The following is a 16,934-nucleotide window of genomic DNA, read 5'->3' as shown; positions in this document are numbered from 1 at the left end:
CTCCATCCACCTTAATATACAGTCTTTAATTTGAAAAAGTCAAAATGCCATCACATACAGTGTAATCTCAGTGTTTTATGGCACATTAGCAAACAAAGCTAAAGCTGTTCAGAGTACATTTTAAAATGAGCCGTTGCATATAAACGAGGCCAGCAAGAAGAGAAGAGGGTAAGTTGTTGCTGGCTATTGACATTTGCAGCCATGTTGCTATAGGGAGCAGGGGTAGTGCCGTATGTGATATTGTTAAATTAAAGTAGATGCATGAGGGGGGGTTAGGGTTTTAATAATCAGTGCCCCTGGTCACTTTGTTCTCTTTTTCTGTTAATTTATTTTTACCAGCATGTAAAGGAGGATGATTATGGGTTGCCAGTTTTTTTCAGTACTAGACTTATTTGTGATGCCAGCACTTTTGATGGTCGTGAAAACGTTTTTAAAATTCTTTCACAGATCTTCAAAATGTTTTGTATGACACAAAGACAGGGTTAAATGCTCTTAAGCAAACGAATGTCAAGTGCAGCAAAGGAATTTGAGAGGTGTATCTCAATTCTCACTTTCTTATATCTACACCGATGATTTTGAGAATGTCTTTGCATTCAATTGTTAGAATATACCAGTCAGAAAGTCACTGTGGTTTCAAATGGTTCACCTGTGTCACTGAATGACTCTTTAACCCTCTTTAATGTCACTATTAGTGCAAAAAATACAGTCTACAATGATGCAACTAAAATGATTGTTTACAAAAGCTCATGTAAAACTGATATTTCACCTTTGAATGGACCGATTTCTAAATGATGAACTGGTATTGTAACGACCCTTCAATGTGTCCTGTGGACATCTGTGTCTCACTATGCGCTGAATGTCAAAAATGTAATGACTGCATTTTTATACAAGTCATTCATGTGATTTTGTTTAGTATAAAAGGACCTCTATGTAGCAGCCATTTAACATGTAGCACTTGATTTAGCCTCCCCACAAGAATCATGGGTAATTCATTAAACCCATCCAGGACTGAAGCGTCCATTTCGATATTTTTATGCTGTTGTAGCAAACGTTTCCATGGCTAGTCATTTACAGCACTAGAATCAGATTTTGTGGCGGTACGCTCTACAATTACCACTTTTCAGATTTGGTCCAGAGACAAAGTTTACTGAATTTGTTTGTTCTGGCACTGATTGTACGTTTGAATGTAAATACATTTACAACATGAGTTGTGTCTTAGTGCACCAAAAAAGTAATAGAAGCATGTTTTTTCTGTCTTTGCTGTTTTCTGGCTCTCCCTTTCTCTTCTCTCACCTCTCTGCATCTGTGATGGTTAAAGTGTAACTGTAGCGTAGGAGGCCTAGATGAATGAAGAACGAGATAGTTCAACATGTAACGTACTCATGGTATGTTGATGCTTTCATTTGTACTTTTTGGGGAGAATACAGTATTAAAAAAATGTTCAAGAAAAGATATGTGGTGTCATCTTTTTGGCTGACTGCTGAGGTCAGCCCTACACATGGCAATGTCTGTGTCTGAGTAAGTAAGTGAGTAAGTAAGTAACTACCCGAGCAAGTGACGCTAATTTATAAGCCTTACAATACAGAGTTGCGTTTGCTTGTAATGAATGCTGGCAGTGATGGCTGCCTCAACTGTGTGCACTAGAGCCATACATACAGAGTTGTGCTATGGGCAGGGTTTACTTGTGCTGAAAGCCTTCTAATTGCTGCCTCCACTGCTGTAAATACAGCAGATAAAGTTTGGTAACCACTGTCATATAGTATTGTTTGGTATTGTTTTGCTTCTTTTTGTTTCATTTTATATCATCTGCTATTGTTATGTTTTGTTTCGTATCATAGTGTTTCATACCCTACTGTATTGATTTGGTTTGTTTAGTTACATTTTTTATTTTCTTGCATATTGTATCAAATCACATTGTATCATGTTGTTTTATACCGTATCATATTTGTTTCAATTTTTTTGTTGTTGTTTGGTTTCATGTCCTATTGTTTTGTTTCAATTCATATCATATCAATTCATATCATAATGTATTTTTTTGTAGAGTATCATATCATAATGTATTATATCAGACAGAACCATATCGTATTATGGTGTACCATACTGTACTGTCTTGAATCATCTTGATCTCAATCATATAGCTGACACAGAAATCCCACCAGTCAAGACACAACGCTGCATGACGTCTTGAAATTCTAAACATTTTAATATATCAAAGTCCACAGCCGATCTACATAGCCTTATATTGTATCATAAATTAGACACTATTAATTAAATAGTTTAACAATATACCAGTTCGAAAACATGTTTTTTTCAGAGACATTATGTCCCCTTGTTTCATTCAAATCATATTGTTTGAAGGGTCTTGTCTGATGACAGCTTTGTTATATAAACTGTAAAGGAGTATCTGAAATCAGTCACTATATAAAACATTGGCCTTATTTGTATTTGTATTTTACAGAAATGTATCCAGATCCCACATGTTTGTCTTTATCAGTGACTTAAGAGGATAAGCCAACTGAGGAATCACTTCTTCATAAAGTGAGACATGACGTCCATGGGCAGGGGGAAGATGATGGTGGAGTTCTTCTCTGCTGCGATGGTGTTGAGAGTCTGCAGGTAGCGAAGCTGCAGGGCGGATGGGGACTCTGCGATGACCAGGGACGCCTCCTTCAGGGCACGAGATGCGTTCATCTCACCCTCTGCTGCAATAACCTACACATGGATGATGATAGACAGGTGAGCCCTTTTTTAAGTCATGAAGCCTGTATTTGTACAGAATGTCATGCAGTATATTTAACCGTATAGTGTCTGTGCTTCCTGTCCTGACCTTGGCTCTGGCCTCTCGTGCAGCCTCGGCTTCAGCAGCCATTGCTCTCTGCAGCTGATGAGGCAGCTTTACATCTTTAATCTCCACACGCTCCACCTTGATGCCCCAGTTGTCTGTGGCTTCATCCAGGCTGGTCTATGAAAAGCAGAAAGAGGAAGATAGATAGATAGACCTTTATTGAAGTGGTTTGGAACATGTACTATCTGTTCTGTTTTGCCTAACTAAATGATCATTTGTATTTGATTGATCTTGTTTTATTCTGCCTTTAGCTTGTTTTGTACTGTCTCTTGTACTTTTTCAACTTTTCAAACAAATTTCACAGTGACAGGAATTAAAAATTACAAAAACTTTGTGTGTGGTATCAGTTTGTGTGCAACATTTAAAAATAACAAAGAGGCTGCAAGCTGCAAATGGGCTTGTTATTCTCTATCAAACACTGGAAATAAGAAATCAAGGATAACCAGGCAATGCATTGCATTTTACAGGCATTATGATATCTCGGGATAGAGACACATTTCTAAAATAAGCATGCTCTTCTTATCTTTCATAATGCTGTTTAAGAGATCCTAGATATGAAGAGAAAACCATTTGGTCAATTATAAAACCAAGAGTGATTTATGCAACACTTGGCCTTATTTTGATGGTGTAAAGTACCTTGTCCAAAGAGCAGAGCACAGAGTGATCAGGGGCGTGTCCATCTACATTTTGCTATCTAGACAGTGCACAGTCTGGGTGCAAAGCCAGGCACAGAGTACAAAGAGGTTAACCATTGATGTTTTTAAGCTGCAACATAAATTAAAACAATCACTGTCATTTCTCTTTCCTTTAAAGATTATGGCACACTGCAAACCTTATGATATGGCCCCACCTTTCAAATGTTTCCTCTAAATATCATACTTTGCCATAGACTTGTGATTTTAGGCCACTCTTTAAGTAGGCTATAAGGTCATTTTCAGCTTTATGCCTGACACTTTTTAGACAACCACAGAGTCTAACAACATGAGCTATGGGTATAAAAATGGAGGAGACCCTGCACTGCATGCCAAGATGCTTTATATCTGGCACACAAAAGAACCCACTATGTCTAAATAAGATTTTAAACTCTTGACATAAATGCAACCTGGAAATATATGGGTAACCTTCCCAGAAAATTCCCTAACTGGCTTGTAACGCTTGACCCTCATAGCAGGACGTTTTCCTGCAGTTTGCCTAGCAGTCAGTGGAGGGGTGGGGTGGGCCTGCCCACAGAGTTGGCTTGGCACCTGAAAAACCCTGTTATTGGTCACTGCCCAGTTGTGATTTATTAATGATATCAATGCATATGCTGTGTGTTTCCACTTTTAACCCCTTTTTTTGCCACTTTCTGCCTATTTTGCCTCTCGGTAACCCATTTTCACTTCTTTATTTGGCCATTTTTGCAACATTTTTGTCAATTTTAACCTATTTTTGATACACTTTGCTCCTTTTAACCTCTTTTCACATTTTTTACACTTATTTTGCCCCATTTTCGCATTATAACAACCCATTTTGCCACTTTGATCTAATTTATGCCTCTTTTAACCAATTTTTGCCACATTTAGTGTCATTTTCCCCACTTTATCATTTTTGCAACATTGTTGCCCCCTTGAACCTATTTTTGCCACTCTACAATACATTTTGTAAAATTTCCTGCTAATTTTTGACACGTCTTACCAATTTAGGCCACTTTTAGACTTTTTTGCAATCATTTTATCATTTTTACCTTGAAGTCGTCTCATTTCCATCTAGTTTATTTTCTGGCATCTTTAAATCTGTGTACATCATGGCTTAGTTATGAAGTCTAACATTACTTTCCAAATAGTTGAGTCAACTTACTCACCCACATTGTTAACATTACCCCAAAAAAGGCAATTCTCTTTCAAGGAAAGGGGTTCATATTTTGCAAAAGGTTATAATGTACCTCTGAATAAATAAATAAATAAAATTCATTTTTGTTGCTTTGATACATTTTATTTTTCTTGTTAAATTTGAAATATGGTTATCACAGATTAACTTTACAATGGACCATGGTTTTGCTGACCTCATGGGTCTCTCATTTGGCTGAGCCCTAGAGAGTTTTACTCTCTATCCCTCCTTATGGGCTGCCTTGGGTGGGGAGGGAGTATCTTAGCAGGGAAATCTTAGACTAAATTCAGTGACAAACTCTTTGTGTTTACAAGTTAAGATAATTCTGGTAAACTCACAGGGTTTTTCAGAAGTTTTGTGTGAGTGTGAATAAGACTGAACAGCCTAGTGACTGACAGGCACTTTGGCCAACCCTAGTTGTTTCAAACATGCTACATAATTAAAGCTGACTTGACTTGACTAAATGCTCACTGTATTGACCATAGTGAAAAATTGAAAACACCCTTGTTTTCTTGAATTTTTTCAGTGTTGAATGCGTTCTGGTTTAAAGATTTGGATTGTGTACCTGCATGCCGTGAGCGATGCCCTCACGGTCAGACAGCAGCTCAGCCAGGTTTTTGGTTCCCAGCACATTCCTCAGGGTGGTTTGAGCCAACAGACGGGTGGAGAAGTCAGCGTTGGACACATTAGCTACAGAGGCGATGGGGTCACTGACCCGGAAGTACACCACTCCGTCAACACAAACTGTGACTGAATCTTTAGTCAAGATCTGGAGAGGGAATATGTTAGCTTTTGCTTGTGTTCAGTATATTTACAATTTTTTCAATGAATCAAAGTTGATTTTCTACATGCAGTTGAGTGATCTTGATGGCATAAGTACCTCTTGTGGTGGGATGTCGAATGAAACTGTTCGCAGATCCACTTTGACAAAGGAGTCAGTGCATGGCAAAACAAAGAAAATTCCTGAGAGGAAAAATCAAATTTAATCAAATCTATTTTTTTACCAGTTACAAAAGAAGAAATGCTTTAAGCAAATGAGTTCTTAGTGTCTCTACCTGGTCCTTTAGCCTTTCTGTCTGTGATGCGACCCAGTCTGAAGATGACGGCACGCTCATACTCCTGAACAATCTATGGTACAAATAAAATTACATCAACACAAGAATAAATCACATCCTTGTTTGCAATAAAGGAAGCTACTGTTCTAAATCTTAAACATACAGTGCTGATTGTTTGATTTCACTCACCTTGAGACAGAACCAGATTGTCAAGGGGAACAGGGCGAAAGTAAAGATGCCAGAGAGAATGACGATGAACCAACCAACACATCCCAAAGACCCTGTCCGCTCAGCTGCAGAATCAAAGAGGAAACTGTTTAAAGGTTGCATGCTTTCAAACAGTTGAAACAGACAGCAGGGAGGAAACCTTCCTCTTAGACAGGGTCTAAGAACAGGGTCCTATTGAAACTGTAAGGATCATCGTTATTTTCACGGCTTAGTTTAGAGGCTTAACATACAAAAAAAACCTATACAAAATTAGCAGAAAACTAGATCACAGCAAAAATTTTGTAATCTAGTGGTTCTGTGCATATGTCAAAAACTGGCTCCACAGCACCCCCTGTGGGGAGTAATTTCTCCGTGGGGTTTGAGCTTGAAATTTAGTGCATGAAACTCTAGGACCATAATCCAAAATGACCAAGAAGTGGGCCTGTGCTATACCAAAAGCACAAAGAGCTGCCTTTATCCCTGTTACCATGGTGATACACTTAACGCCATTAAACAGGAAGTACTTTTCTCGTGGACTTAATGTACTCCTAACTATGCAAAACAGATGGATATGTCTGTTTCCTTGTTTCTCACTGGTGAATCCATCTTGCAAAAGTCTCGTCTGAACCGTTTGGGCCTGGTTAGAAAGTGACAGGACCAATCAGCGACAAGGGGCAGTACTTTCAGGTGCGACAGATTCGTGACGTAAGCAAGCAGCTGCTAAAGCACCAGTTTTATCATAACTTGACGACATACATTCGTTCAAAGAAGAACAAAGAACAGCAGTAAGTTGTTTTCTTTTCAAAAACGACGAAAGTTGTGTAGTGACGTGTCTATGGTTGTCCTGGTTAGCGTTATTCCTCAGTAGCTGCACATGCGCACCTTGGTCGCGGCTACGTCATGTGTTTTGTTGCTCTGATTGGCCCCTAAAGATGTGACAGACAGAACGTTCATTCAATCACACTGAGTTTTTTTAAAAGGCTCTGCCCTTTCCCAAACGCTTAGTATTGAAGGTTTTCCAGTTCAGGTGTCAGGTTAACATTCTCCTACAGTCACTAAAAATTCATACATGACCTTGATGGAAAGACAGTTGTACACAAACATTTGACATGTAGGCATGGCTTAACGGCTAAGTAGCGCCCCTGACGTTTTTTTTAAACCCATGCATCCTGTTGAAGCCGAGGTCATGAAATTGGGTGGGGATATCTATCATACCAAGATCTACCAAAAAAACCCTGCTGGACCAACACCCAAATATCAACAGGAAGTTAACCCGCTTCATTTAAATTTCAAAATAATGCCCCTTTTTTGTTACTTCATTACTTTAATCTCTATACATTTTTGGCAGTTTCAGACTTAACATACCTACATCCAAACATATCAAAGCTCCCCCTGCTGGAAATTGGAAGTGGTGCTACTACACAACTTGCTCATTGCCATTTGTTTGTTGAACATATCAAGCTCCGATTTTCACAGATAGGCCTCAGTAGCATCAGAAAATCTCTCCATGACACCTTAGTAGCGAAGCATGGGAGTGGCAGCATCATGCTGTGGGGGTGTTTTTCAGCAGCAGCAGGGACTGAAGAGACTGGTCAGGGTTGAAGGAAAGCTGAATGGAGTTAGCACCACCCCCAGACTGATCAGTAGAGCCAAATCCATTAACCCACATCCATTTCCTGAAAACAGCGTAGCCAGGGGTGGAGTCAGACAGCTCATTAACATTTAAAGCTACAGACACAGAAACAGCTCGCTCTGAGCATGGCTGAAACAGAGGGTTTTTAGACATGCAAAAATCCAATACTGGAGTGTTTCTTCAGCAACAGATTTCACAGGCATGTTTTGGGGGCCTCTGAGACCAATATAAACTTGTCTTTAAGGGGTAAAATATGTGGCCTTTAACCAAGTATTTAGTAAAGGGTAAATCAATGTGATACTTTAGTTTTGCATTTTTGACAAATTAGCAAGAATCTCTAAAACTCTGGTTTCACTTCTAATGATGGGGTACAGAGTACCCCATTAAAATTAGATTTCAACATAACAAAACTGAAAAGTAAGGGAGTCTCAATACTTATGAATGCCCTACACATGTAGATACATATTCAACATGCGTTAGGAGAAACCAGATAACAAATTCAGACAAAATTTGCCAAAAAATATCCCATCTGTGAGACAGTCTGGCTTCAGACCATTCATTTCTGATGGCTACTCTCACAGACCATTCATCTGAGATCTCAGAATGGAAATACATCCTAAAACTTTTGAAATAAAATCCGATTGAACTTACATTTAGGGCTAGGGTAAAGTATAAGATATCTAAAGTTAAAAGTAAAAACCTGACCTGCAAAACCTCATTACAAAAGCATACTTAGCCATAGATAACAGAGCTAAGTAGCTAACATGGCTTAAGCTAAGCTCACAAAGCAGCTACGTAAGCTACATATCTATGTCATTTAGCTGTGTAAGCTTTAGCTGTGTTTGCTTAAGCTCAAATTGCTAAAGCAAACTTAGCGACAGATAACAGAGCTAAGTAGCTAACATAGCTTAAGCTAAGATCACAAAGCAGCTATGTACAGCTAGGTACATTACCTACGTAGCTGCATGACCTCTAGCTATGACCACCAGTCTCTTGTTGCTATAAATCTAAAACTGGAGCCGAGGTTAATTTGAACCCGTTAAGTGCTTGTATTATTATATAAACTGTTTTAAAATCCTCTGGATCCCTTGTAGCTTTTTTGAGAGTGTGCACCTTTCACACTATCAGAACAAGTATGACTTATAAATGGAATTATCAGATGCATGTTTGTTTTAAGTAACTCTGTACTTCTACAGGAACAAGCAAGGAAAGCTTAACTAAACTCTGAGGTGGAAAATCAAACGCCCTAAACTGTACTGAGAACATACATAATGGCAATCAGAGCACTCTCATTTTACATGGCTTGATCAAACATAAGTTTGTGCTAATGTTAGTACTTAATGAATGTAAACTACAATAGCTCATAACAGTGCGTGTTTACATGCAGGGAAACCCTCACACACTCAGTAAACAGTAAAGTGTTTACTCATGAAACAGTATCCCTAGATTACTGCCTGGGTCATAAAAGGAGTCATTAAGTAAGGTAAAGGTCTGGGAGTCATAAACTGTCATAGTATCCAGATTAAATGACAGTTTTTCAGTCTTTTTAGTGTATGTGTGTTTCACGACAAAGTCATTAGACCTCATACATGGTCACGCCTCACATGGTCACAGTGATAGCTTATAGTTTAAAGACAAAGAGGCTTTCAACTGGATGTTTTAATGTATATCAGTATATATTCAACAGGGGGGTTTATTCTTGTCTGCATCACAATTTTCAGCACTATCACAGGATCATATCTGAATGTCATTTGCATAAAGCCTCAAATTTACATGTCCTTTATTTTATTTTGTTTTTAACTGACTTTGTGTTAAGTCATAAAAGAAGAATTATCTGTCTTTACTTAAAGCCACAGGAAATGACCGCTCTCATTGTGAAACCAAGGAAAATATTTTGTGACACAAAATCTGTGAAGCTGCAGGAATGAGCCAGATAAGTTCACTTCCACTGTTTCACATGATCAGTGACAGTTAATGGGAGAGGTTACTTTTTGTTGCTTAAGAGTTTATGAGCAGTGCAACAACACTCCTATCAGTGTCAGTTTGAGCCATGTGATTTTTAGATTAAGATGTTGCCGAATTTCATGCAGTTTTTTCATGCATAGGTAAATTTTTGTCACTGAATTCAACTCCCAGAATTCTCAGTAACATCTTTACTTTTCCATAAAAGGCATAAGGCATAAAATGCATCTGTACACTTAGGAGGTTTACAATTCAGCTGAAACATGCAGAGGACAAACCGATTGTTAAGAAAGTAACAAAACAATATCAAACCATGGTTATATTACATTGGTAATGCGAACGCACCTTTACCAAAAGCCTTATTAATGAAAGCTGTGTGAAGATTTTTGCCATTAAATTCTGTTATTGTGCACATCAGTTATAGTCATGTCACAAATGAAAAACAGAAGAAACACTGAAGCTCCATCCATTGTTTGTGTAAAGTCTATGGTCCTAACAGAATTTCATATTTTGTATTTTGGTATCTGAATTTGGACTACAGATTTTCTAAAGCTTTAATTTATAATTCAGAATTTTTAAACACTGTAAAATAAATGGGAAAAGGAGTTCATTGGATACAAATGAAATGCTACTGACAAAATCGCTTTATAATTGAAGAATGAAAGGGCACTGATTTACTTTCATAGAGCTGTAGTCCTTTTCTCAGTTAGATAAATAATAACCAGACAGATTTATAAAACATATCTTCCAGCAGATAATGAATTTCTAATCAGAATGATAAAAGTAAAAATTTTGGAGTGAAATTAGGCAACAGTTAGGTTTGGAGCCAATCTCCAAATAAGATACAATTTTAAAGGATTTGTAATAAAAACAAAACAATATTTCTCAGGCATTTACACGGTAAAAGGATGAAAAAAGGGGGTTATAACCAAGTGGGTACTAATGAAGTCCTAAGAGGACCATTAATCTTATTTACTCATTTTTTTGCATTGTAACAAGTACATTTCATCTCATTATCTTATATAACAACAATGCTTTTGCCCCCCATGTTGTTCCATTATATCAACTTGATTTCAGTTATTTTCTTAATAAATTAGCTTTTTATCAGGAGAGCACTAGCTTATTTATCCCGAGATGATGACATAAATCTTGAATCAACCAGAAATCCCTCTTTACCATGATAAATATGGGCTTCCATGTATAAAAGTAATCTCTATTCCTATTTTTTCTATTGCAAAAATTATTTGATGGAATCATCACCTACTTAGACTGGAGTGCTCATACTGGAAAAGGGCACTTTTGTTTTTCAGTTCCTCTATAATTTGCTTCCTGAATCCTTCAAGGGATTTTTGAAACTAGTTCTTAGTTCTTAGATCAGATCTGTTGATCTTCTTATTTGTCTATTCTACAGAACCAGCCTTAGATAGTTCTCAATCAGGTTCAGGGCCCAGTTATCTGGATCAGATTTTCTTCTATTTCTATTTTCAATAGAGATCTTAAAAAAGTACTTTCAACTGTATAGCAATCTTTATAATGCATTGTGTTACAGTACGAAAAAGTGATTATTACCTTCCTGCTTTTAGACTTTGAGTTTATGATTTTGCTGGTATTTTGTGACAGGACCTCTCAAACGTTTAATGTACGGTGGGTTCCTGTTATAAGACCGTAGGGGGTTCTTTTGTCCCAGCCGAGCATTTCATATGTACAAGAACTAAATAAAACAGCATTAACTTTGACTTTATTATAGAAGTGTGACTTTACCTGAACAACCTGGTTGCAGATCTATTTTCTTGTTGTCATTGACAATAAGGTAACATCATAATTTACTGTACAACTCCTCAGTAACTACTTAGTACGTAGAGTAAACGTTAAATTGAGTTTTCTTTTACTTTTGCTTGAGTAGATTTAAAGATCAGGAATTTTACTTAAATACATTTTAAGCAGAGTAACCGTACTTTATTTGAGTATAATAGTTGCATACTTCTTCTACCTCTGATAAATGCCTAACAACTCTGGTAATGTCTCTGTATAGAAATGTTGCAGATACTTCTGTATAATGAAGACGGTGTGCAATTCTTAGTCTGTAATTCCTGTTAATGGAAAATGAAAAAAGAATCCATATTGGTTGTCCAAAATGTAAATTTTTGTTGCAATTGTTTTCAAAAATGGTATCAACATTGTTTTATTTTCATTGCAATCATATCCCTAACTCTAACCCCGTATCTACTCTGACGACCCTGTTATGATATACTGTATATTATGTTTGATCACATTTTCATTTAAAATGGTCACTGGTCAATAAGATAAAAATGTTCACATTATTAATGAATTTATATTTTGTGAGGAAACATGGCAATAAGTATCCTCTATTGAGACAAGTCTGATAAAATTAATAATTATCATATATGTTTTTATTCATAAGGAAACTGACAGTATGATCAACAGACAATGAGTGGAGGAGAGGCAAGATTTAACATGCCTGGAAAAATGACATTTTCCCATATGTCCTAATTTGATGTTCATCTCTATATTCTATTATTTAAATAGAATACCAATAAGAAATTCACACTCAGTGTTATCTTGATTTCCTGTGAGAAAACTAACAGGTTCCTCATTGAAAGATGCAAATGTGTACACAGCTGTGTATGACACATGATCCTGTCCTTCTGATTTTCATCTCAACAAAGACGAACAGAGATCCTCAAAATGAACTCTGTCAGCAAAGTAATGACCAGTGACACAGAGGACAAACACACCTGTGTAACACGAGAGCGCCTCGTTCACCTGACTTCACACAGCGACTGAAGGAAGGCAAACACTCACGGTCACATGCTTTTGGGACCCTTTATCTCAGTGCCATGTGATCTTTGTCGCTATGACAATTCAGTTTTACCTTGCCCTGTTGCCTCCTGCTGCTTTCCACCTGCACAGGTGAGCTTCAACATTCCCTGCATACATAACACTCAGCTGTCAACTGACACTCTGCACACTCAGCTGACAGTTCAGAGTAAACAACCTCTGTGTTGAACTAAGACTGAAATTGAGAGTAAATACAACATTGCCTTCTTTTATTTCAACAGAAACCAGATTAGTAAGTTAAGAACTCAGGTGAATAGATGAAGTAGAAAAAGGTATTTCTTACAAATTAAATCTTCTTTGCTCTGGCCTCTCCTCTTTCCGCTCTCCATATGGTGCTCCATTTCCATGGGCTGGTAAAAGTAATAGAGGAAGTGCTCTCAGACAGTCAGTTAAGAGAGAAGTGAATCTAATGAGAAGGAACTCAGCCAGCCTTTTAAAGCTGTATCACTGTCATATAAAGGAGCTCAGGGAGGGTGGAGGTGTGGTTCACACTCCAGGTAAATCATCAGCAAAGAACAATTATCACTATGGGACACGTACGTGGAAATTTCCTTTTTTTTTTTTTTTTACACCATTCAGTGATTGTTTAGTGTGTAAGCCATAGAAGAATAACACAGCATTTTTAGTTGTAAATGAGGTAATCTAACAATATAATAAACAGTACAGACACCAAGTGTCTTAAATAATGAGTTTTGTTTGTATAACTGAACTAAATTCTGATCATAAAAATGTACCAACATGGCATGTCTACTTTGGGGCATTTTTAAGCCTCTGTGGATAATCAGAATCTAGGGAAAGTGTGTGTTTGTTGGGGGGAGTTGATATATGGGAAAGGGGGCATAGGCTGGATTTGAGCCCCCATGGTCCTCTCTGGTCTCAGAGGACACCACCCTCTGTACATGAGGCACACAGACATAACCAGCAGACAAGACCTTTCAGCATGGGACCACAAAACTAACAGTGCCAGAGACTGGGGGCTCCCACTATGCTGACATTAAAGCATATAATGTTGCCCACATCCGTCCACATTCACTTGGCCTAAGACTTTCATAAGAAGAATGCAAAATAGCAAAACAGCCTTAAAAACGCAATATCCTACATCAGGGCTCTTTAATTACAGTTTCAACTGGGCCAAATTTTAAAATCAAGAAATGTTCACCAGACGTGTTCAGTGCCCAGTAAGCTGCTGGTAAAGTCAAATTTTGAACCAACATTGATCAATTTGATGAAAAATATGCACTTTTTATTCAGTCTCCCTTTTAGATTAATTATATAAATTAATTATTCTTAAAGTGCATAAAAACTAAATTTGCACATTTGTAGCTGCAGTTGAAAAGGACATGTTTTATACTCAGCATTTTGGGGCTACTTCTGTCAGCATCGCTAGCCACGCTTCAAAACAACACAGTGCAGTGTAGGTAGACTGTTGCTAGGCTATGAGGAGTGTTGCATTCATGGTCTAAAATACTGTGGGAACTTGTGAAAAGTTGTTGCCAGCTGCATCTCTGGCATGACCTCAGGCTGGGCCACTTGGGGGTTGGTTCTGGGCCGCATGTGGCCTCCCGCCCACTAACTGAATAGACCTGTCCTATATGATAATAATCAGTAACACTTTAGTTTAAGGTGCAATGCTCGCCTTAGCTGCTTATTAGCAAGCTTATTAGTAGTATACTAACTGCTTATGAATCATTATTAAGAGCTTATTAGTACCTTCTCCTACAATTTTATTTTCAGTTATTTTCAGTAATATCCAGATAGCTCATAATTAAACCTTTGTAACTCAGCATATGGACCTGAAACTAAAGTGAGGTCACTAGTTGTTTCACACTTATTAACTAGTAATTTTACCATATTCTGAAGTTAGCTTTTCTAGTATGAATTTTGATTCTAGTGAACAGCATCCCACGATGAAAAAGGGAAAGCAGATTTTAAAATTCTATGAAAAAAATGATGAACCTTCGTCTCAGTCTGAGGTCTTCTGCACTGTAAAACAAGTTTTCATTGAGAATATCTCTGTACTTTGCACAATCCAGTTTTCCCTCAACCCTGACAAGGTCAGCAGGGTGTGTAAGGAGGGTCTTGGAAAGTTAGAGGGAGGAGAGTGGAAAATAAAAATGAACTGATATCACTGTATGTTTTTAGTGCATGTATATTTAGATTTTATCTACCACTAAATATAAGATTGTGTTCTTTTTTATATGCTAGTCCTTTGGTTAAAAAAGAAAACAAAAACCACTTTAGCCAATTAGAATCCAGCAACAGTTTTGTGTAACACTGATATATCAGAGTGCAGTGACAGATTTAATGTAAATAATGCAAAATTAAAGAGAAACTCTAAAATATACAGTAATGTGCATATGTTTAAGGCACGTAGGGTGCTAAGGATTCATCACAGAAGTTCTATGGCCCAGGGCTGGAGAGGGGCGGGGGGATGGCCTGAGTCAAGCTGGACACATGTCAGCACATGTGTGCAGTTTAAATAAATGTGGCTGTAGGGAGATGCTGACGGGGATTGACCAAAGTATGTTGAAACAAACAGTAAAGCACGAGATTAATAGCAATAAAAAATGTGTACACTAATTTTGGGCTTTAATTAATCACTGTTAACTTGATCAATCATGATAGCCCTAATAATTAGCTACCATATGATTACGGGTGTGATTCAAGTATATTAGAGTGTGAAAAAGATTTGCTTATGACCAAAGTTTCCAACCCTGCTTCTGAAGAAATGTCAAACCTAATTAGCTTAAAATCTGTACATAATCTAATCTTCTCTGTCTGGAAAAAATGATGAATGTGAAGTGGATTATTTCCAATGACATACAATAAGTGGGTGTGGCAGGTCTCATGACTTACAGACCCATGACTGATTGCTTCAGCCTACAGTTGAGCAACTTTATCAATGCTTGTGATAAGCTCTATGTAGAGCAGAGGTGGACTGTAAGCAGGCTGGAGATGGATCTCTTATTTTGGATTGGGTAAAACAGATACAAAAAAGTAAAAAAAAAACAAAACAAAATAAATAATAACAGTCTGTATAGATCCTCTCCTCAATTCTAAGGCTGTGATTTTCAAAATAAGATGCCAACCTTGTTGATTCTTTATCTGCCTGTGCATCTTTACGTTGACCTCACCTTGGCTGAAACAACAAAAATGCTATTTAACATTAATAACCTTTTATTTTAAATCTTAAGCTGCCTACTTATCAGACTGACCATGTTCCAAAAATCATCTAGATACATTATCATAACATATAATCATTTATCTTTGATTATTATAATTAAGCTATATTTTCTTTCACATTTAAACAGCATATTGAAAGTCCCATTAGCAAACTTTGTCAGAAACTTGGGTTTCTGTATAGAAATAAAACTAACTTTCCTCCTAATTGTAGGAAAAGTTTAGTTGAGACGATTTTTCTGTCTGTACTTGACTACGGTGATATTGGCTATAGACACGCTGCTGCTTCCACACTCAAACCTTTAGATTCTGTTTATCACTCTGCTCTTCTATTCATATCTGGGGATCCTTATAACACTCATCATTGTATTCTGTATAAAAAGTTGGTTGGACTTTTCTGGCACACAGGCGTGATAAACACTTGTATGTTTTCATTTATAAATCCCTGATTGGAAGTACACCTTCATATATAACATCTATGCTGAACTGGACCACTGGACATTATAATACTCGATCTACTGACTGTTTAATGCTGCAGGTCCTGAGGGTTTACTCTGAATTTGGGAAATCTGCTTTTAGCTTTTATGCTCCTAAAATGTGGAACAATTTACAGAAAACTCTCAAGATTGGCAGTTTAGGTTCTCTTGGGCAATTTAATCAAATGCTCTCAAATCATTTCACGTCATTATGTGATTGTTTTAACTGAGTATTATTCATCTTTTTGTTTTTTTTGTCTCTGACTGTATCTCGACATCATTGTAAATGAGGGAAACCTCAATGATTTTCGAGACTTAAATAAAGGTTAAATGAAATAAAAAATGAAAATTTAAGTTATTTTTCTACATACTGTTTTATGTAGCTTTGGATCGCACAAAATATAGATAACAGAGATAACACAGCAGCTACAGCAAGCAGCAGTTTACTGACAAAACAATAAAACAGGTGCAAATACAAAAAAATGGCATAACAGACAAAAACATACAAATAAGAAAATAAAGTAACCCTCTGAGCGTATTCAGGAGTGCAGTACAAGAAATGAAACAACACTTCATAATGTTGCAAAGAATTATTCAAGAAAAAAAACAGTATTATGAGTCTCAATATGATCAATCAAAATAAATGTGTCAAATGTAACATTCTGAAAAAGTACATTGTCAATACTATAAGACACAAATATTAGCAGGGAGACATCTTGCAAATCTTTTTTGTAAACAAATAGCATGTAAACTGCTGATAGCCTTGTGTGTTCACTGAAAACAACACTAAATATTCAAATCTCCAAGCATGAGTTTAAAAAAATCATGTGGTGTGTAAACCAGGTCACAGA

At 37.1% G+C, this 16,934-nt stretch overlaps 1 protein-coding gene across 1 annotated transcript; it reads right to left on the bottom strand.

Moving 5' to 3' along the window:
• Window positions 1–2,184: 2,184 nt before the first annotated feature.
• stoml3b (stomatin (EPB72)-like 3b) lies at window positions 2,185–12,838 on the bottom strand. The gene is made up of 7 exons (XM_041802271.1): window positions 12,711–12,838; window positions 5,956–6,059; window positions 5,767–5,839; window positions 5,592–5,674; window positions 5,277–5,480; window positions 2,828–2,962; window positions 2,185–2,712 (listed from the first exon to the last, which is right to left on the bottom strand). The coding sequence occupies exons 1-7, from the start codon at window positions 12,772–12,774 to the stop codon at window positions 2,524–2,526; spliced, it is 852 nt and encodes a 283-aa protein (XP_041658205.1). The 5' UTR covers window positions 12,775–12,838; the 3' UTR covers window positions 2,185–2,523.
• Window positions 12,839–16,934: the final 4,096 nt, after the last annotated feature.

This window comes from Cheilinus undulatus, linkage group 12 (assembly GCF_018320785.1).
Source record: "Cheilinus undulatus linkage group 12, ASM1832078v1, whole genome shotgun sequence".
NCBI classification, from domain to species: domain Eukaryota; kingdom Metazoa; phylum Chordata; class Actinopteri; order Labriformes; family Labridae; genus Cheilinus; species Cheilinus undulatus.
Note: the sequence above shows the minus strand (reverse complement) of the source record. Positions and strands in the feature narration are given on the sequence as shown.